Source organism: Mizuhopecten yessoensis, unplaced genomic scaffold (genome assembly GCF_002113885.1).
Source record: "Mizuhopecten yessoensis strain PY_sf001 unplaced genomic scaffold, ASM211388v2 scaffold11145, whole genome shotgun sequence".
NCBI classification, from domain to species: Eukaryota; Metazoa; Mollusca; class Bivalvia; order Pectinida; family Pectinidae; genus Mizuhopecten; species Mizuhopecten yessoensis.
In genome coordinates this window covers 2,731,635-2,753,929 of record NW_018408902.1, presented here as the reverse complement: position 1 = coordinate 2,753,929, position 22,295 = coordinate 2,731,635, and the positions used below count along the sequence as shown (strand labels likewise).

At 36.9% G+C, this 22,295-nt stretch overlaps 2 protein-coding genes across 2 annotated transcripts; one reads left to right on the top strand and one right to left on the bottom strand.

Annotated features, from left to right (window-relative positions):
* Positions 1-1,106: 1,106 nt before the first annotated feature.
* Positions 1,107-13,045, bottom strand: LOC110466806. The gene is made up of 3 exons (XM_021523566.1): positions 8,444-13,045; positions 6,793-7,078; positions 1,107-4,574 (listed from the first exon to the last, which is right to left on the bottom strand). The coding sequence occupies exons 1-3, from the start codon at positions 13,043-13,045 to the stop codon at positions 3,121-3,123; spliced, it is 6,342 nt and encodes a 2,113-aa protein (XP_021379241.1). The 3' UTR covers positions 1,107-3,120.
* Positions 13,046-18,505: 5,460 nt separating this feature from the next.
* LOC110466853 lies at positions 18,506-21,875 on the top strand. Its single transcript, XM_021523647.1, has 3 exons — positions 18,506-18,593; positions 20,082-20,165; positions 21,166-21,875. The coding sequence occupies exons 2-3, from the start codon at positions 20,124-20,126 to the stop codon at positions 21,817-21,819; spliced, it is 696 nt and encodes a 231-aa protein (XP_021379322.1). The 5' UTR covers positions 18,506-18,593; positions 20,082-20,123; the 3' UTR covers positions 21,820-21,875.
* Positions 21,876-22,295: the final 420 nt, after the last annotated feature.

Genomic DNA, 22,295 nt, shown 5'->3' with positions numbered 1-22,295 from the left:
CATGGGATAGTCTACATAGGGGTGAAAGGGTTAAAAAGCTAGTCGTTTTGATATTAAATTATGTATAAGCGAGTTATAGAAGAATTAAGTAAAATTGAAAATTTTGTTATTTGAGTAGTGTGACAAAATAATTTTAGACTGATGTCTCCAATTACTAGAGGTTTTAAAAAAGTAATTGTTCCCCAGTTATTTTACTGCCCCATATGCCTGAAACCTTTCAAAAATTTCTTTAGACTTGGTTGCAAGAGATTTCTATAAAGTTTGAGATTTTTCATACAAGTTGAAGATGGTTTCCTGCTGATGGTTTATATTTACAACTTATTCACCCCTTAAAATGCATTTGAACTCTTCCAATTCAAAGGTTGGAATAGTTCATTATGAAATTTCAGGGGTGAATGTGTTAAAATCATTCAAGATTTGAAAAGGATCTTGTTATCATTTATGATTATAAGCAACGAGTTCCGTTCAAAGATGTTCCGTGATGCATGGTATGTTTTTGTTGTTGTTTTGGCAAAAGAAATCAAGATATTTAAATTCGTTGCAGTGTCTAAAATTGTACTGTTATATATTATTCATTAAAACAGATTGTACAAGCATCTTTTTCCGGATTTTTTCTCTCTCAGTTTTAGGCTATGACAAACATTGTCCAGGCTTTAGAATATATTTGATAACCTGAAAAACAACAAAACTGATAACATCATAATGATTTTGAAAACAAATGCACACTCCTGGTTTTATTAAAAAAATGAATAAAAATTAAATGTACATATTAAAAGTTTTGATCCTTTCAACTATAAGTAATGACTGAAGGTTTTTTTGCTGGTTATGCATTTACATTTACTTTAAAAGCTGTGTGCACTTTTTTCCATAATTCATAACACACATCATGTAATGTGGACAAAAATATGGTGTGTATGTTTCAGGTAATATGACTGAACAATAAAGTAGGTCGATCGGTTGGTATGGTTTTTTGAGGGGGGTGGGGTTAGTAAAATCACAAAACATGTTTTTAGGTCTTTAATATTATGGAATTTAAATTTGGTTTTATTACCTGCCTATGAAGTATAGAGAGTATATATATATATATCAGATGTATTGTCTGTTTGTCCATCAATTTGGTGAAAACATTATCCTAACACTGGATGGAGTGCGTTTGAGTGAGATAAAACTGTTAGAGTCTGAGGTAAAAACTCAGAAGATAAGTCATTGGAGAAAGGAAGATCAATTTCAGACAGGGTCAAATTTTATTCCTGTCCCGATACTTTAAAAACACACTGGATAAAAAACAAATATATGCTCAATTTGGACATCAGAATTCCTTTATTCTAATTCTTGTTCTAGCACTGACTCTGGTATCTTGTGTATGTACTTTACATGGAACCAGTAAAATTGAAGATTTTCATTCTCAACAAAAACGAGTGGATGCAAGTCCAATATCAACAAAGTTATATGTAATCAGTCTTAACATTCCTCACTATCTCTTCACACTTATAATACCACGGTTATAACAATAGTAAAAAATCTTATAGATCAATTTTGTTCACAACACTACTGTACAATTTTACATCTTAAGGTAAATTAGCTCAGTAACAGATCATAACCTGTATATACATGTAAAATAAATTAACATCAATGTAACATTGAAGAATACTAAATCGGTAATTTTTTTACGAATCCCAACAATTTCTGACTTTATTACAAATATGACACATTTGTATAATAGTGATTTCCAGTTTAGCAAGACCTGTTATTATCATGAAATGTAAATGTTGACATCATTTACAGCAAAAAGTCACTTTTAAAAGAAACAATTTTACAAGGTTATCAATTTCCAATAGACAATCATTTGAGCTTTTGCTAGTCAGGGTGTTGGGACTGATTAATTTTTGACACAATTCACATGTCGCACAAAAACATGTATGAAGTATTTAAAAGCGAACACTGTTTTAAATTATATGACGAAATTAAAATGATAATAATTACATGGTAAATGTTCTACATTTTAACCAAAGCATTAAACATAATTCTATAGTTTCTATCTATAAATTACAAAGAAACTGTCAATACGACATGTTTCTTCATTATAAAACATCTTAAAACACTATATGATCTATCACATTATTATTTTGGAGAATCACAGCTATATTGCATTACATGTACTACAAGAAGCCAAATGGCTTGTATCACCCACCTGTTACTCAACGGTGTTGGCAAAATTATTTAATGCTGAATTGATCAGTCAATCTTGGCTGATCAAGAGACTAATTAATGACATCATATTGGATTTATCACCACAAATCTTTACCCCTGAACTTTCATAATAAACTATTCCAACCTTTGAATTGGAAGAGTTAAAATGTGTCTTCAGGGGTGAACCTCAAATAAATATCAGACAAGAACATTTATTAGACATCCTTTCATCAAACCCCTGGCCAGATATGTATTACTCTAGGAGATGTAGTTCTGCAGAAGATGTTTTAAGATTTCTAATAATTGTAGGTTAAGGATTTTATATACGCAAAACTAAAAAAATACTTAACCCAAGAAAGCTACAGACCAAATATTGCTAATATGGGCATTATTGTTCTTGAAAAGTCATTAAAGAAAAACTGTCGATAGACAGAAAATGCACAATATGGCAGTATGCTTATAGGCACTTGCTTTGTGGCATGTGAGCTAAATAAAGACTTCAAATAACAGTAAACACTCATTACTTAAATGGAAATACATTAATCTACTTCATCATTAAAACACTCAGACAGTTGGTTATTTTTCCAACAGTAGCTAGTTTTAAAAAACAATAACAGGAACATATCAGCCAATGACCTAAGGCATCATCAAATTAAAAATATATATTCTTTCATATTAAATGGTATTCAAATAGTACTCTTGTCTTCAAATACTTCATAAAAACATACTTTGGCACAGAGTATGATACAACTCAACATAACAGCTCCAGCATGGTTATATTGGATGTAAAATCAAAGTTCATTTCAGAGGTTTATAGTTAAAGTCTTCTGGGGCAAAAGAGGAACAAATTCTTTCCATTACAGAATCATTGAAAACATGCACAAACTTTGTTGTGTAAATTAGAGGGGCTTGTAAACATTACACAATATCTCACTCCTGGTAAGATCTTGTCCCCAGAACGTCATTGCGAATATCACAGAGGATTTGAGCGTATTTAAGTTTGAGCAGTTCTTGTGATTCTTGATCTTCTTTGTCAACTTCATCATTGATTTGTGACTTGCAGCACTGTTTAGATGTGCTCACCTGCGCAGGTGACAAAGTGTCACTGACTAACGGTTCTAAACAACGAGTACCACTGTTCTCACGAGACTGGCTACTGTTTGGGCATCTCACAGGCAGGATAACAGTACCAGTATCTGCTCCCTGACCAGTCTCTAAGTCTTTTTTATCACAGACTTGTATCTGCTGGCCGTTATCCAAATCTGTGTAGTTTCTGGTATACATAGTGACTGCAGACTCTGATGTGGATGGAGTACCTGTGATACGGAAGACTGATGAATCCTTAGAAACGGAATGCTCATTAAACCCAGAGTCGTTGTCTAGGTCGGACTGGCTGTCCAGGAAGTCAGGAACTTGGTAGTAAGGATCAGCCTCAATGTCCTGGATGGCACGACTGAGCCATCCCATCGGGCCCTGGTCCACGTCGGAATGGTCATGATCACTACTACTTGTGTTCAGAATCCGAGATGTGTCCAGCATTGGCTGGTCTGGTGGGCTTGGGTCAGCTAAGAGCTGGTACCTGTTGTTCAGTATGTTATTCTGGGAAGACACCATAGATTCATCATGAACAGCGAATTGTCCCATTGTGCATGACACTCCTACCTCTGTTGTGTTCTTACTGCTGTTTGTTTTCTTTGTGTCTGTATTGCTTGGTTCAAAGGTTGGGTAGGAAACCATTGATCCACCATGAGGTAGGAATTGGGATCCATCTTCTTGTATAAAGGGTGGTACAAAGCTAGCGCTGGCCATTGCAGGACCATCACAAAGACAGTTGGTGCTGCAACCTGCTGTATTGTTGGGTATGAAATTGGTGCTGCCATCGGCTGGACCATTGTGTGTGTAATGAGTGCTGCCATCTGCTAGATCAGTGTGTGTGTAATGAGTGCTGCCATCTGCTGGATCAGTTTGCCTATAAGGGGTGCTGCCATCTGCAGAATTATTGTGCATGCACTGGATGCTCTCACCTTCTTCCTCTGAGACATATTTGATGCCGGAACATTGTGGACCAGAGGTGAGGTAGTTCATCATTGAGAAGTTGGTGACTACAGCATATGGCTCTGCTCTTTGATGCATGTCCGAGTTCGGCAGAGCAGACATTTTCTGTAAGAAGCTTTCCTGTTTCTTCATCCATTCTAGGATCTCCGGCTCATGATAGTAGTAATTGATGGTATCCCTTCCTTCAGCATGCTCCACAGTTTTGATGAGCTGTTTCTTCAGCTCCTCAGTATTGGTCTGATTTTCTGGGAGTGTCCATGTCTTTGGTGACTTGTCCTCGGCCCCATTCCATGTGATTCTTTGCTGAATGAGCTGATCATCTGGTGATACTGTATTAAAAGAGCAGACAAAATAATCGATTTATACAGTACATCTATAATGTAACCTTGAACAAGAATTGTAAGTGATATTCAATGCTTATTTCTGAGGATTGGAGCAATTTTTGTTAGTTCCATGAAATTATTTTGATCACATATATGGTGGTCCTGGACCACATTGGATATATATTTATTTCCCTTTATTTTCATTTTTACTCTTCATGTAATACTTAAGAAACAAGATCGAAGCCAACCAGCTATATATATATAGCAGCCAACTATCATGATTTTAGGTGTTTTCATTCTTAACTAGACTTAGCTTGGAAGCATGCACTTCACTGATTACCCCGCTCCCTGCATATATGTTCTCATATCAATAGTGTTGCAGATAAGACAATTAATCCCCTGACCTTCACACTAATTTCGATATTCGTACATAAAATGGTTGCCTAGATATTCTCTGGAGGCATATGCTGTATTTAAATCCTGAGGTCATATTAAGGTTATGATCCAATTATATCATATGACATGTTGTTTGACCGTAAGGTACCAACTTCAAACCAAGCTTTAGTCCAAACCTGTCTTATTTTAGTACTTGAGGTCAAAGTCAAAGGTTACAGTGACCTCACTTTAGTTTGGGACACACTGCCTTCCTGTGATGTACGTATTAAGTTTGATGATCATTCACAAAAGAGCGGTCAAGATGTATTCCTGAAATCTGTATGAAACTGTATTTCTGCATTTGAAATCAAAGTTAAAAGTCAAACACAGGTCACAGTGACTTCATTTTTGGATGTGACCCAGCGATTTTGACAATGTACCAATGTACAAAGTTTTATTCCCATTTATGAAACAATGGCCGAGATATATGCTCTGAAAAATGTAGTCAACACGGAAAGACAGACAAACACAATTACTCCATACCCTGGACTTCAGTCAAATCATGGCCGGTATAAAAAGAACTTGGTTTGCATGTTTAACAAATACGACCCTGGTGACCAGTCATATGGGTCAAAGTCATTTCTTTTTGCAAACTTTGTACATAGCATTCCATGCCAGCGATCTGATACCTGCCAAGTAACCAACATCTGTGCAGGTCCACTTGCTAATGACCTCAAATAAGATATAGAGATTAAAATACTTCCTAGAAAAAGACATATTAAGTTATAACTATGAAATCTTATAAGTTCAAATGCCATTCTACTGGCGTTAACACTTTGCCTACAAATGCTTACATCATAATCATTTCTTCAGAAAAAAAGTTATTTGAATTTTTTAAGCAATTTGACAACTATCATCAGCACATTGAATATGGATTAATGTAGTTCCTAAATTTGGCAAACTTTGTAGCACACCATGAAAGCTACTGGCCATTTACATGTATCTGAATAGGCCTTTACGAGCTTCAGAAGAAGCCCTCTAAGTGGTTTAAAAAGCTGACCCCTGTAACCTTAAGTATGGGTCAAGGTTACTTCTTTTCACATTTCTTTTGCCAGCAGTCTATAAGCCAACAATCAGAATCTAGGCCTCTCTCTTCTCCAGAAAAGGACACATGAGTGTTTTGATTTTACATAAGAATAATTGTATATATTGTAATGCAAATCACACCTTGAGTGATCCCATTTATTGATGAATTTTATTTACTAAGGTTAATTGCAACAATACTGAATATCAAAATAATCTAAATAATCTGAAAGCTAGTTGAACACATCTTGGTGCTGATAACTGACTGTAAATGTGCTCAGTAATATGAATCACAAGTCTATATGGTGACCATTACTTGTCTGTAGTGACATGCATTTTACTGGTGGTTCCTTGAATCACTTAGGCAAGTTTGAATGTAATGACCTATCTTGAATTTGACCTTATTAGAAACATACAAAATTTCCTTTTCCTTCAAATTTGTAACACTGATCATTGAACTGAAAACCAATCATATTTACTACAAACAAATTAACAATGGGCAAGCAGATGAGAACAAGAGGCTGAAAGATTTCAATCCAGTCTTTTGGGAAAAATAACCAATGTGACCTAGAGAAAACAATTTTAAATGCTAGAGAAATGGCTCAATGCTCAATAATAATTGGACCTTCATACATTTCTATATGACCTAATTTAATTGCATGCTACCGAAAGACTGTTGTCAGCCATGGTAATAATTGAACAACAATATTGTCCAAGATACAATAAAGCAACGTTATAATATTTATCAGTTTTGATATACACGTACCTTCCTGGTCACCGTTGCCAATGGCGTGGAGGGTACTGCCCTGTCTCTGTAGGGCCCGAGTGGACTGCTCAGTGTGACTTCCCATCATGGACAGGCACCTGTTCTGTATGTGACGATTGTAGCCATGTATATTGCTATGTAGATGGCGCTGGAACGTCTTGATTCTGATAAAGGATTTCTCACATAGCATACAGTGGTACAGTTCATTCACCTTTGACACCTGAGAAACCTTCCCATGTTTTTTGCTGGTGTTGTGTTTTTTGAAGTAATGTTTTTCCTTTTCCTTCTACAATGAGAAGATGGAATTTTTGCAAGGCCTCAATAAAGAAGATAGTTGATAATAGGGATTTTTATGCAAAACAGTTCATCAAGGTAAAAAGAGCATTCAGTATTTAAACCCTTGAAAAAATTGATCACAAAAGAAAAAGGAAGACATATTTTGCAGTATAGTTCAACCCCTTATATAAAGCATATAGCACATAGAGGAAAAAACAGAAACAAAAAATGAAAAGAAATAAATACTGTGTATTACAGCTGCTTTGCCATTAATATAGCATCATTTGTTATCAGGGACTGGTTGGTCACACCATAAACAGTCTCACAGCTAGCATCAGTTGTTATCAGGGACTGGGTGACAGGTCACACCATAAACAGTCTCCAAATATATACAAGATTAGTATCACAGATACTATAGGTGGTTAAAGTGGAGGAGTTTTAACCTATATCTGATCTCTATCACTAAATATACCGGGTGTCATATTTGACAGGTTTTGATATATACAGGATCAGTATATCACATACCAGGTAGTCTGATCAATAGCTCTCTAGAGCTAATGTTTTACCATTACATACTTAACCAACTTTAAATAAAGATTACTGTATTGTATACAGTATTGGTATCACAGTCACTACGGGTAGGTATACTAGATAGATCTCTTATCTCTATTACTCATTATATTTTAGGGTTGTCATAATGGACAGGTTTTGATATAAACATGATATGTATATCAAATACAGTATTGATATCAGTCACTATTGGTGGGTTTTCTTGATAGATATCTCATCTCTATTACTCAATATATTCAAGGGTTGTCATAATGGACAGGTTTTGATATAAACATGATATGTATATCAAATACAGTATTGATATCAGTCACTATTGGTGGGTTTTCTTGATAGATATCTCATCTCTATTACTCAATATATTTAAGGGTTGTCATAATGGACAGGTTTTGATATAAACAGGATATGTATCACATACAGTATTGATATCAGTCACTATTGGTGGGTTTTCTTGATAGATATCTTATCTCTATTACTCAATATATTTAAGGGTTGTCATAATGGACAGGTTTTGATATAAACAGGATATGTATCGCATATAGTATGGTTGGTCGTACTTGAAGTTGAAAAAAACATCTCTGTCAAATACAGTATTCTTTGTCATAATGAATAGGATTTGATATATAGGATCTATATCATATACAATCTGGGCAGTCATAATGGACAGGTTCTGATATATACAGAATCCGTATTAGATTATATAGGTAGTTTTAAGGGGACAAGTTTAACTATACTGTACAGTTAAATTGGACATCTTATTGAGGCAATAATGGACAGTTTTCACTCGAGAACTTTATCAAGGTCTTACCTGGTTGTTAAAGACTATGCGGCAGCGAATGCATTTGAACTTGTGCTCCCGTTCATGGTCCTTCAATGCAGAGAATGTAATGGTCTTCTTACAGAAACGACAATCTGTTGGTCTGTTGGACTTCAGTTCTGCTGCTTGATCAGGGTCGGTGACCACACGAAATTTGGCATAACCCTGGAGTATTCTTTTCTTATTCTTCATAACTAAATTGCTAATGTTCTTTGTAAGATTTTTAGATTGAGAATGCAAGCTATTATCTGAGCCTTTTTTGCGTTTCCAACTGGTCTTTTTCTTTTGACCATCACTGCTATTTTTAAATATCTTTTTCTTCTTCTGTAATGTTTCCTTTCCATCACCTTTCTGTTTCAATACATCAACTTTTTTCGACGTTTGTGGAGAAGAATGATCTTTCAACAGGCTCGAGTCATCAGCTTTCTCTTTTGTTTTCTGTTTTTTCCCCTGGACTTTCTTTTTAGTGCCTATCAGTTTTTCAGCATCACCATCATCCTCATTAGAAACAATCATATTTTTAGATTTCTTCTTCACATCTGTGCTTTGTGTGACATTTTCTACTACAACTGCCTGAACATTGTCCTCGGTATTATCATGACTTAGTAAATCACCCTTTTTCTTTCCTTCCATTTTGCTTTTCTTTGGCTTGCCTGTTGATGATGAGGTAACATTCTTTCTTACCTCCTTGCTTTTCTTTTTCTTATCAGATGACGAAGTAATTTCCTCAGATTTACTGGTAGATTTGAGCTTTGTGGTGGCTGCAGCATCATTCCCTTCTGCTAGGTATTTTTCTCCAGTATTGCCTGATATGTCACCATCAGTCACACATGTTATAGCGGCTTCCTTTGATGAAGTAAGGGTTTTAAATGGACGTCCTTTCTTTTTCTTTGCAGGCACTTGTGAACGAGACACACTTTTCTGAGATTTCTTTTCCTGTAACTTACTTCCGCTTCTTTTGTTTGAGGCAGATTTGCTCTTCATTTCACCAGTGGAGACATGCACTGTTGCCATTTCATCTGTGGTTGAAATATTCTGTCTTTCCGAATTGCTTGTACAAGTTGTCTGTCCATTTGTCTGTGTTTGGACATCCTTGACTGTATCTTCCTGAGTGATGTAAACGGTGCAGTTCTGTGTCACAGGGCCAGCGTTCACTAATGCAGTTCCCAGATCAGTTGTCCTAGGGGTGGTGGGGTCACCAATGTTACCCTTAGTGGGTGGGTCACTGGTTGTTTCAAGATTCACTGGATTAATCAGCAAAGGACTTGTGGCATCATCAGAAACACTGTTGCCTTGGGTAATGTTTTTGGTTTGGGCTGAAGGAGCTGTATTAACCTCAGTAGTAGTGCTGATTGGAAGTGTTTTCTGAGATTTTGTTACTGTTCTCCTTTGGTGATTTGAACTAGTTATAAGACTTGTTGTCAACCTCTTCAACATATTTCTAGTACACTTTGGGGTTGATTTCAACAGGAATTCCTCATCAATATCAAAATCTGGGTACTTCTCATTTGCAAGTTTTTCAAATGTCCTTGTACCTCGATTCCTTGTTTCAACTCCTGAAACGGTGGCCGAATTATTTCGTTCTTCTACGACAACATCATCCTGATACAATTCTACCATATCCCAATCAGAATCATGGTCAGTCCTATCACATGTACTGTAGGTGTCTCCTGTATTCTTTCTCGTTTTTTGCCGTTTTCGTTTGTTGACAGCTGTTTTGTAACCCTTTGCCACCTCCCTACACTCACTGAAGTAATTCTCAAGCTTTTTTGGAACACCTCTTTTTCTCTGTGATCTTCGGCTAAATGCATTGAAATCCTCCCCTAAAAAATCTGCTGATTCCTGAAGGAGTTGTTTCTCTTGGCTTGACATAACATGACATTCGCTGCAAGACTTGTAGTCGTGCCAAAGGGGAGGTAACTCTTTCTTCTCGGGGACTGGTGTCGTACAACCATTCTCACGGGTTGAAACATTACTTTTGTTACGCTGCGTGGTAATTGTCATGATAAGTGTGTCTTCTTTGATCTGAGCTTTTGTAAAAGTATCAGATATGGAGTCGGAGATACAACTTTCACGCTTTTGTAAATCATTTCCAACAGTTGCGACAGTTGTGTTCTCCGACGTCCCTTTCACCTTCTGCATTGCACTTGAAATATTTTGGGATAACCTTTTAACATTTTTACCAACTTTATCCTTGGAAGTTTTACTCAAGTTCTGGGATAAAACAGTAGCAATCCTTGTCAGTGGATTATCTGGTTGTGCTCCTATGGCTGCATCACTGGTGTCACAGAAAGATGATCTGCTCTGATGGTCTGCAGAAACTTCACCACTGGTCGATAAAACATCAGAGGTCGTAGTCAATACCCCATCTGATCCCTCATTGATCCGGGACACAGCTAGGAGTTCTTCAGAGACTACTCCAACAGGTGATTTAACTACTAGTGCCCCAGAAACTCCAAAAACTTCTATTTCTGAAGATTTTTTAGCGTCATTTTCAATTTCTATGAATGTTTTCTTTTTCTCTCTATCTGGAGTGCCATTCTCATTTTCAGTACTCTGGGATATATCATTGTTTTCAGATCCTTTATGAAGATCATCTCGAGGACTGGACACAAGAAAACTGACATCTAACATCTCTGTAATACGTTTGTCCAGACAAATAGCATTTTTATTGCCGACAACAGAATGTTCTTCCTGCTGTTCAAATTCCAATTCTCTGGGTACAATAGAACCAATGCTTTTAAAGTCGTTACATGTCTCCTTGTTTTTTTGGATTTCATCCATAGACTGCTGAAGGGTCAAGTCCTTACATGTCTCCCTGCTGACTTGGTTTTTATCTATCGACTGTTGAAGGGTCACGTCCTTACATGTCTCCCTGGTGACTTGGTTTTTATCCATCGACTGTTGAATGGTCAAGTCCTTACATGTCTCCCTGCTGACTTGGTTTTTATCTATCGACTGTTGAAGGGTCAAGTCCTTACATGTCTCCCTGCTGACTTGGTTTTTATCCATCGACTGTTGAAGGGTCACGTCCTTACATGTCTCTTTGCTGACTTGGTTTTTATCCATCGACTGTTGAAGGCGTGGATCCTCGAGCCGTGAACATCTAGCGGCATCAGACAATGATTTGTTGGTTGGTTCCATTTGGATAGGTATTAAACTCCACTCCATTAATGTCAAAGTTTTATCTAAGTGAAGGTCAAATTTGTCCTGGCCCATCTTTGCCATGCGTCTGCCGAGTGATCCTTCATAGTTGGTTGTATCTGATTCAGTGTCACTGTCATTAAACTGGTAACATCCCAAAGGCAATGCGATTGGATGGTACTCAGCATCATCAACACCCAAATCATTGGATCCAACACTCTCAATCTCATCAATCTTTGGATAAGGAAACAAGTTGAAGTCAGAACTTTCTGGAACATTGAAACCAGACTTATTTGGATCCAATTGTTGTGTGGTTCCTGAACTGTTGCTGAACTTGTTAGCATCAGCAAGAAGAGGTGGACAGACTGGGGAAATCGGTTTTGTCTTAGGGTTTGATTCCTCCGATCCATCTTTTTCATCCTTTATATCACAGGTGACATACAATTTACAAATATCTTTAGATTTTTGTGAAGATATTTCTGTCACCTGATCACCTGGTGGTCTCTTTGAACTTACAGAGACTGTGCCTTGTTCATCAATTGGAATACTGATCACTTTACCTGTGCCATCAGCTGTGTGTGAATTCTGTGAACCAAACAAAAGCTGTTGAGAACTGTGTGGAATGCTGCCGAAAATTGTTGCATGTAGTCCTGCTTCTTTCAGCTGGTCTAGGTCTTCATCACAACTGAATTTGTTCTGATCTACCACTTTGCTCTGAATCAATCTAGGCCTGCAATCCTTAGGCTTAAAGGCATCTTGTATCCATGCAGATGGGTTGTGACTTGTCATCTTCTTGCTTCTTAAAGAACTTTTGGTTTCAGGACTACTGAAATTTGTAACATTACTTTTCCATGCACTTGGGTGGTTACAGATGGAAGATCTGAATCCTGTTCTAGGTGATATGATACTAGTGTTCTGGTATATGATCGTCTGACAGGCTAGTGTACTGACTTCTCCAAAGCTGGTCTGTTGGTACTGAAAGTTGGGACCACACATCATGTTTGTGGTCCCAATACTACTCGGGTCTAGAAACCCTCCACTCAGGTACGAGGCCATGGCACCAGGGATTGGTGCTCCCCGTTTGTCTACTGACTGCCCCTGGCTAGGGCTATGCTGGAAGGTCTGAACATTACTTAGCCCACACAAGAGATGAGGTGGGGGAGGAGGCGAAGACATTGGTGGAAATGTGCTACTTTTGCCTGCTGTTGGAGAATTCAACATTTTATCACATTTTGGTGCAGATGATGAGGAATTGCATTCTACTTTTGTTTGGATCAAAAGTGGTGAAGTCTTTTTACGCTTGACCTGCGGTGGGATAAACATTGGTGGAGTGTTTTTATACTGAGGGAGTGATTCAGGCTTCTTACACTTGACTGATAGCAGGGACGAGATGGGAGGCAATGGAAGCTTGTCATTCTTCACTGGCTCTACATGGTACACATTTTCCATCCTACAATAACACAATAAATAATTATACAGAACGTTGGAAAACACTGAATCTGCCTGGTCTTTTACTTTCTGATAACATTAGCTTTAATTTTCCTTGGGGATTTTAATATAATTCAACAAGGCAAAGTACTGTGCGCAAACCATATCCCAATATTCATATTATGTATGTACATAAAATATTGGACAGCACACATTATAATTGTATTACAAATTTACAAGGACTCATAAACTATGTTGTTAATAGTCCTTTCCTGAAAACTACTCTTACTATATATAAATAGTCTGATAGACTCGACAAGATGATAAATGTTGTAGATCATCATTTTTAGATATATGCTTGTGATTAAGACATTGAAACGATAGAAGGGTAGCAATTAAGAGACCCCAGTAGATGTTCGCCTGTTTAATTGGCCTTCTTTTTCAAAAATGATAGCACTTGATCTATTGCCAACAAGCTACTGGCAAAATAACATAATTCTAGATGTTTTTAGTTCTTCAGATGTAAATTGAGTAATTTAACATATCAAACCGCTTGGCCTTTGAACTTAGGTCAAGGTCATTTCTTTACACAAAATCCAAAATTAATAGCTCTCCATGGAAGTGGAACAGAGGAAAGAGAATAAAGTGATTATGAATCAAACCAGGAAACCCACAGCTTCCCAGTCTGTTGCTCTACTGATAGAGCTAAAAGGAAGTTCCCTCCACCCAAAGCTAAAGGGTGTAATCTTATGTATAATTAAAACGTGCCACACAACTATCCCAATTTTTAAATGTGTTTACCCTCGAACATCACAACAACCCAGGTTCTAACATTACTGTTATGTCAGGGGGCCATGGACACCATTTGTAACAGAGAAGAGAGGATTTAACCAGCTGCTTAGTCCACTGCTTTCATGATTGAGCCCTACTATGTACATAAATTCTTTCCAGCACAAAGCTGGAAGATGATCAATCTAGGTGCAATGCTTCCACATCTGCGATGTTCCAATATACACTTATTGCCCTGGTGTGAGGGAGACCTGAAGAGTTGTTTTCCCAAGACAAATCATATTTCCCCGAGGACGAAGCCCAAGGGAAACATGATTTATTGAGGGGGAACAAATCTTCAGGTATCATCAACTATCATCTTAATACATCAACATTAGGCAATGTAACGAGCTCTTGTGTTGTCACTGGTGTGACTGACCTGTTCGCTCTTATTTCATTAGGCCTGGTAGCATATATATACTACAAATACCTATCACTGTCAGTGTTTTGATTTTACATCAAATTAAACAAAAATAATAGCACTTCATCTCCCGTTCGCAGCCATTGTTGGTACTTGTTTGTCGTGTCGTCCGGAACACAAGGGCATTATAGAGTTTAACAAAGAGAGACAACTCGTCCGATAATGTTTGAGGGGTTCCAAGAGGAATAATCGTCAGGGAAAATGGATCACGTGAGGGAGACTCAATGTTTTATAATCCTGTCATGTGATGTGTTTAAACCAATTAGACACCCTGTAAAATCGATGAGAAATAATACTTTTTATTGGTTAATAACCATGGATTATCAGATGCAAATTGAGTCACGGGGCTGGTTTCATTTATCGAATGAGAGATACCCACTTTCATTTTGTATGTATTTAAAGGTTTGCTAGCAGACAAACAAACAAAAAAAACTTTTTGACCTCTAGATCTACTTAAAATCTGTCAAGTTTGTGGTCAGAATGTCCCGCTGAACTTACCGTGAAGGTAACTTGAAATAGTGTTTTTGAATAGTGACTTGACAAGCAATGTTAATAGATTGGTGGATTTGATTGATTGAAATAAACATCTGGCATGAAGCATGTCATCAGTGTTTAATGTTTATTTAAATGATAAGATTATCTAGGTCACCATGCATGCTTATCAAATATAATAAATTATACAAAATAGTGTTTAATGAAATTAATTATCGGAACAAATTGATCATAGAAACAAGGTTCAGAAAAACATCAGCACAAACAAACCAATCAAGTCGTGGTGGCCATTATTAAATTTAATGCCAGTTGGTTATCATTTTCTTAACATGAACAATTGTAAGTACATGCTATGTATTTTGTTCATACATCAAAACTGGTACACGATGTATATCGGAGACTGAGGACATTTGTGAACAAGGGGAATACCCTAGTTAGAGTCCATCTTGAGTATGCAAATACTTTATGGCACCCAAATTTAATTAAACATATTGATATGATTGAGGCTGTACAACGGAGGGCAACTAAGCAGTTACCTGGATTTAAGGAAATGTCCTATTCAGATAGATTTATATTACCAACACTGGCCTTTAGAAGGATCAGGGGGGATATGATCGAAGTATTTAAAATAACGAGCAATATCTGTGATAACAAGGCAGCGGATATTCTTCAACGCCAGAACGACAAAGTCCAAAGACAGGGGACAAGAAGACGTTCGAAAAAGCTGTTTCTATATTATTGTAAACTAGATATCAGGAAAAACTGTTTGGTTCTACGCGTAGTCAAAATATGGAACAATCTCCTAGAACAAGTAATCTCTGCACCAACAGTAAATTCTTTCAAAAACAGATTAGATAAGCATTGGGAAGATCACGACCTTATATATAACTATAAGTCTGAAATTCTATAGAAATTAGAACTGTTCTCACAATTGATTTATTTAATGTATTGTTATTATTGTATATTTGAGTCCCGTGTAGAGGATCTTAAATGATCCTTTACTGGTAGTAAAGTTAACTGAACTTAACTTAATACCCACAATTAAGCCCCCTCCCTACTTTTGGTCAATCTTTTTTCACAAGGGTTGGGGATTTATTTGCAGCCAAATATGGTACCTTGATAACACTTCAAAGAAGCTATTTGAGTGTTGAAGAAATGTTGACCTCAGTGGCTTGGAACATGGATCAAGGTCATGTTCTTCACAAACTTTTGTTCAAACGTCATTTTTGAAAACAAATCTCATTCAATCAAGTTGGACAATGGNAGAAAGTCCTTTAAGCAGACAAGTCTTGGAATTTGTATCAAAACTTATTTTTCAACAACCACAGGAGTTTGACATCATTTTAAGAATATATAGCAGTCTAAATGACATACTTGCCAACTCTCCCTATTTAAGAGGGAGTTGGACCTTTAAACTTAGCATTTCCAACCAGTGAATTTACTAAACTAATCATATGTTCAAAGATATAATTACTTTATCTGAAAGAACAATTCAAATATGTTATTTTAAAGGATTTTTTTTGTCTCTTGGGGATAATACACACATTTTATTGATGTTTTAATTTTGAGCATGCATAATCGGGATCCCCCACGGAAATTTCAAAAAGTCTGTAAGTCGAGATGACCCCAGCCCCCTCCCTACTTTTATTGGTGTTTTTTTTTTATAGCATTAGAGATATTTTTTCCTCTATACAGCTATATTTTATTGATATAACGTCAAATTCCTGTGCAATAACACATCCTCTTTGCTTTCACCATAGGAGCCTGAAGTTCTGTCAATAATGAATAATAATAGAAATACAAAAAAATACCCCTAATATGCTTATTTTTTAAGCATATTAGGGGTATTTTTTTTGTATTACTATCATTATTCATTATTGACAGTATTTTTTTTTTGTATTACTATTATTATTCATTATTGACAGAACTTCAGGCTCCTATGCTTTCACCCCTTCCCACCTAATGCTGAACACTTCGAATTCGGCGAAACAAATCACATTCTTCTTTAAAGCTTGGTTGGGCCTGGTATTCCTGGCCTACGTAAGACCTTTGGAAAAGATAGTGGTAAATATTTTATCAGCGGTACTGTAGTTCAACAGAAGTTCATATTGATATTTTAGTCCAACTCTGACTTCTGAAATAGGGGTTGGTAAGATAACTTGCATATATTGCTGCAGGATTGGGCAACAGTACTTGGTTGGTGTTTTTTGCGGGGGTGGGGGCTCATGTATCTCGCCTGTATTATTCTATTGTTGGTTTAGTCGATAATGCTAGAATACCCACCTTATTGCATATACTATCAGCTATTCCAATAAAGTTTGCTGTCATTGTAAACGGTTAAATTCATTTTGTCGCTTGCCAAACTTAAAATATGGCGGGATTGTTCTTATCACGTGCATTGTGTACACACGCGCATGTCTTGCCATGCGGATGTTTCTAGTGTTTTCAAAGACAGCACTGCAAATAACTCTCGTTATATCACAGGGACCTGATAATTTGTTACAGTTGGTATGATTGGACCACTACTGATGTGCAGAAAGTTATATTTGTTTAAATCAACACCTGATTGAAATGATATCCCCAATGAGATCTAATTAGACATGTTATGGGTTGAAATCAATTCTCGGTAAAATGACATCCCCAATGAAGCTATACTTGCACATCTCAAAACATACCAACTGTAACAAATTAGCGGGTCCCTATATGATTAATGTAACCAGTTTTTGTTTCTCTTGAGTTACCAATGGGCGTAACGCGAAGCGAAGACTTATCTATACGTCTCTGGGCGAAGTTTGTGTCTTCATTTTGTTTCTTAATTATGTAGAATAAATATATATTTCCAGTTCAAATATTTGTATTTGTGACTAGATTTTTTTTTATATTATAAATCGGATTAAAGACTGAACTGGGTGACATTTTTTTCGAAATCAAGAATTCGAATTCTTGATATAAAAATGATTTTTCTTTTATTGTCTTTTCTTGGGGGGGGGGGGNGCCCCATAAAAACGAAAAGTTGACTAACGTCAGCATTCAGCTGAAACCCACAGAACATTTTTTTATTCGTTTCGCTTGGTCTTTAATTAAGGTAAAGAAACCCAATATCTATCACCCTCACTTGTATAATTGTTTAAGAGAAATATTTCCTAATTCAAGTAAAATTTATTCTAGAGGTCATGTATCTATTTGATAAGATAGAAAATGTCATACATATGTAAAAAAAAAACCCACACACTATTAATCCAATACACAATGCAATGAACCACACTTTAGCTGCTAAATTTCTCTCTTTGATTTAAAACATTAAAGTGATGTATTTTTAAAGTGGTCAATTTTTAGGACAATATTATAACCTATGTTGCCAGAAATAGGACAAGATTGCCTCGCCAAGAGACTAAATATTAACAAAATATATACAAATACATACATTTGATTAAATATAATAAAAAAAAATTTGGGCCTTATATGCACTCAAAAACAGCCCATGTGGCACTAGAGACCTTCCAAAGTATTAATTAAGTTCAACCTTTCCTTTTTGGAGGGCTGCCCGGGCCCCTAACCCACACCATTCCCTACTTTCTTTAAAAAAATCACGGATTCTATATATATCCAGAAAAATTCAATTTCTTGAAAATAGTAAAACGGTGAATGAAAGCAGCAATAACACCATGGTGCCCATGGCTCGATCGGAGCGACTGCAGTCGGTAACGAGCTAAAATAAAATACCCATAATTCCATTTCTTGCCAAGACGTCAGAAGTTCAAGATGGTGACGTCATTTTAACATCATTATTTTTCGTGATTTCTCTACACAAAGGGTTGGATAAAACTGGTGAGTAAACTAAGTGAGATTCGTGTAAAAGAGGTATTAAGATAAACCTCAATAGGCCTTTTAGCAGTATATCAATGCAGGACAGCTACTTCAGTAAACAGGAAGTAAAAATGGACTGAAGTGGATGACATTGAAAGTCATAGAGAAGAGAGGGAGACATACGATACTACAAGGATACAGATTTCCAACAGTTGTCATTCTTGTTGTTGTAGAGAGGATTAGTGATAGCTTTTAATAAACTGATCATTATCTTATTTTAAACTGTTAGACATACTTCATCTGTTAACAATATGCTTGAGCCTCTTCGGAGACCCTGTGTCTGTGTCATCTCATGAATGAATCTTAGTCAAAACAACAGCGGGATTAGATTCCCCGATCGGACGTGAACAGGTATGGAGTCACCTGCCCGAACATGCTAGTTTCATTCGGGTACTCTGGTTTCCTCCCACATCAAGACTCCTTGCGCGCTAACATCCGGACCAACAAGGAGGATTACTATAAGTATAAGTTGAGATAACCTTTTTATAATGGTTAAATAGTAAATAGTTTATATCTATGTTTACAATACTAAAATAGTTCACCTGGAGCAGTTCTTGTGCATTTGAAGATATTAAAGCATACTTATGATCTTCATTTAATGTCCTTGATTACTTCAGTCACTATATCAGTAGCAAAATAAAAGAATACGGAGTGATATATTGTGATTAATATAATAATTTGTGTTCCATATACTATATCATGGTGTAAATAGCATGTCTCATCTTCATTTTGCGATTTATGCACCAGTCCTTCTTTATAGTATCATGTACCCCATGCATATCAGTAATTGAGTTATATTGTATTAATCTACCACCCCTAGTGTATGAACGGTGTATCGGGTAATGTACATGGATGTAACCTGACACTTTTCTATATAATATGCAGCTGTTTCTTTCCTAAGCATTCGCTAGTCAAAACTATTTCCCTTCCGTTTTCGGACCAACCTGATGAACTGTTTCCCGGGGCCTGCAAAAATTCATTGGGTTGTTTGCCAACCAATAACTTGTTGGTTTCAGTATCGAGGGGAAATAGTTTGGACTGTTGACTGATAAGGAAGAGAAGAACTGTTTTGTTACTTGATATATGAAAAATAAATGCTATATGACATTACCGTATCACCAATTTCTTCAAACAGTAGCATGTTGATGTCGTCTACAGAATCTGTTTAACTTTTGAAATTTTATCAGACGAAATTTAATTGGCTATTGTACGACGCTTTTATCCAGTCAGAGACTGTCAAGCAACTGGTAAGTCTTATTGACTGTTGCGCGTTGCTGTTAATCAGTCAGAATTTGACAGACAACTATTAAACTATTAATTATATTCGACTGTCATCCGGCTTGTCACGTAATATATGTTTCTTTATGGTGGAACAAGTCAAAATCTATCGTCAGACAGTGTTTGTTTTCCAACGAATAGAAACCCTAAAACATATTGCCTTTATTTCAGATTTCTATTGGGTGTCCGATATTACTACCTAGCCTCTACGTGATGAGTCACCGACGCTACATAGTGGTAGACCCAATCACAATGGTATGTTTGTCTTCAAAATAAATTTAACGGCATTAACATTTGTAGCTATTTTGTAATGTTCACTGCACGTTGTAAGTTAGTTCAAAACATGGCATCCTTTGAGTATATTTCACACCACAATTTGACAAGAGTGACAAAGGGAAAAATGAAAATAAATGCTTAGTTTGTTTTCAATCCAAACAAGAATTGAAAACTTATTTTGCGAGCTTTTTTAAACGTCTATTTCCTTTGTCAAGCAAAGAGTCACATCTGTTTCCTTTGCCAAGCAAATAGTGCACACTCGAAAGCTCGCAAAATAAGTTTTCAATTACTTTTTTTTGTGTTCATTCTTAATTCATACCAAACTGAAGAAACTCATTCCGGTATAAGTGAATATATATATAAGATTTACACGTTCAAGATACTGAAATACCGCACGTGTATCACAACAAACATTGTATCTTATGAACTACATCATCAACGAGCTCCCTTATTACACGCGGGGCATTGGTTCACAAATAGTTGTTGACCCTCGACAGTGACCTTGACCGATGTGTTTTGCTTTTTTTACCATTAATTTGTTTAACGTCCTGCTAATAGCTAAGGTCTTTTAATGACACGCCTCCATGTGCGTTGTGTAAGCGTGCATGTGTGTATGCGTGCCAGAGACCGGGTATGTTATAGCGGATCTGATGTCGACTTTATAGTACTAGCTCACTGAAATGCCATGCCAAAGGTACCAAACACAGTAGTATTCCGCCCGATCACATTTTACTGACGAATCAGTTGTTGCGATGCCCCTAAATGCTGAACGTTAAGCATGGAAGAACAACTACCGGTATCGACTTACATTTGTATTCATGCCTCCACGCTAATACGGATTTTTTTATAACCGCCAATGTTGTTCCCCCTTTGTCTAACATGAGCTGCCCATCACTATTACTAAACAGTACCTCGCTTATCTAATGCACATAAATTGATGCTGTTTGGGTATGTAACTAATCACAACGTATACTTGTAGGGTCCCAGAGAAGTGGATAGTCTAGATGGTACTGAAGGATGCCCCGTGCCACTGTTGGGCAGGTGTCTGACGGAGTGCTATTACACTCTCCGGCCAAGTAAGAGACCTCCGGACTATCACATTGATCCTACAGTATTTGTCGAACCCGTTTGGTACGACACTTGCCCGACGGACGTACAAGCAGACGAAGAGGCGGTTACCGACACATCGGTGGAATCACGGCCATTACGACTCGTGTCTACGGCCTTCTCCAACATCTCGACGCCACCTGTTTCAGTTCAGAGAATCCAAACGAGTGATGTCGAGATGGACGATATCGAATGGTTCACCACGAAGAAACCTGATCAGGAAGAATTTATGAGGGTCACCAAACAGCGAACAGGCAAGATAGATCGTCCGGTTTCAGAACATTTAGAACGAATGAGGCAGAAGGAGCGGTCACGTGATTCGGCATACACACGGAGAAAAGAATCTGTAGCGGAAACCAATGAGTCTGCCGCACGTCAAGTTCTTAGTAATAGAATTGTGAGGCGAGCAACGAGACTCCCCGACACGTGGGAGACTACTGAAAACAAACAACAGTTAATAACAAAGGCGGTGTCTCAGCATCAATATGAATGGTTCAGATCGACTTTAGGGTGGATTACTTCATAAGGAAACGAATACAGGACTTGTATGACCAACACTGTATTAAAACATTTCAAAGATTCAATTTTGTCTTACCTTATTATTTTTGTAAGTGTTTTAACTATTCGTTTTCTATAGTACAGTGTTGACTCTTGATTATTTCACCTTAAACTGCACACTCCGATATTATCAATGTAAAGCTGTCCATGGTGGTGTATAGGTAGACGTCACATTCACAAGCGTTAAATCTCAGCAAAGATACCATTGTCATGCTGACACTGTGATGTTAAAACATTACCAGAATATATCCTCCAGACACTCCGTAGCGTAATAGACTGGGAAAATAATCTCGAAAGAAATCACTTCGGTTGGTCAACCGTGTCACTCAAGTAGTCATCTAACCAATCTGTAAACTGGCTAGGTCACAAAAAGTCAGACTGACATTTAATGTTCTCATTTTTATTTATTTTATTTTGTTCACCAGACTTCATCTCAAACTCAAG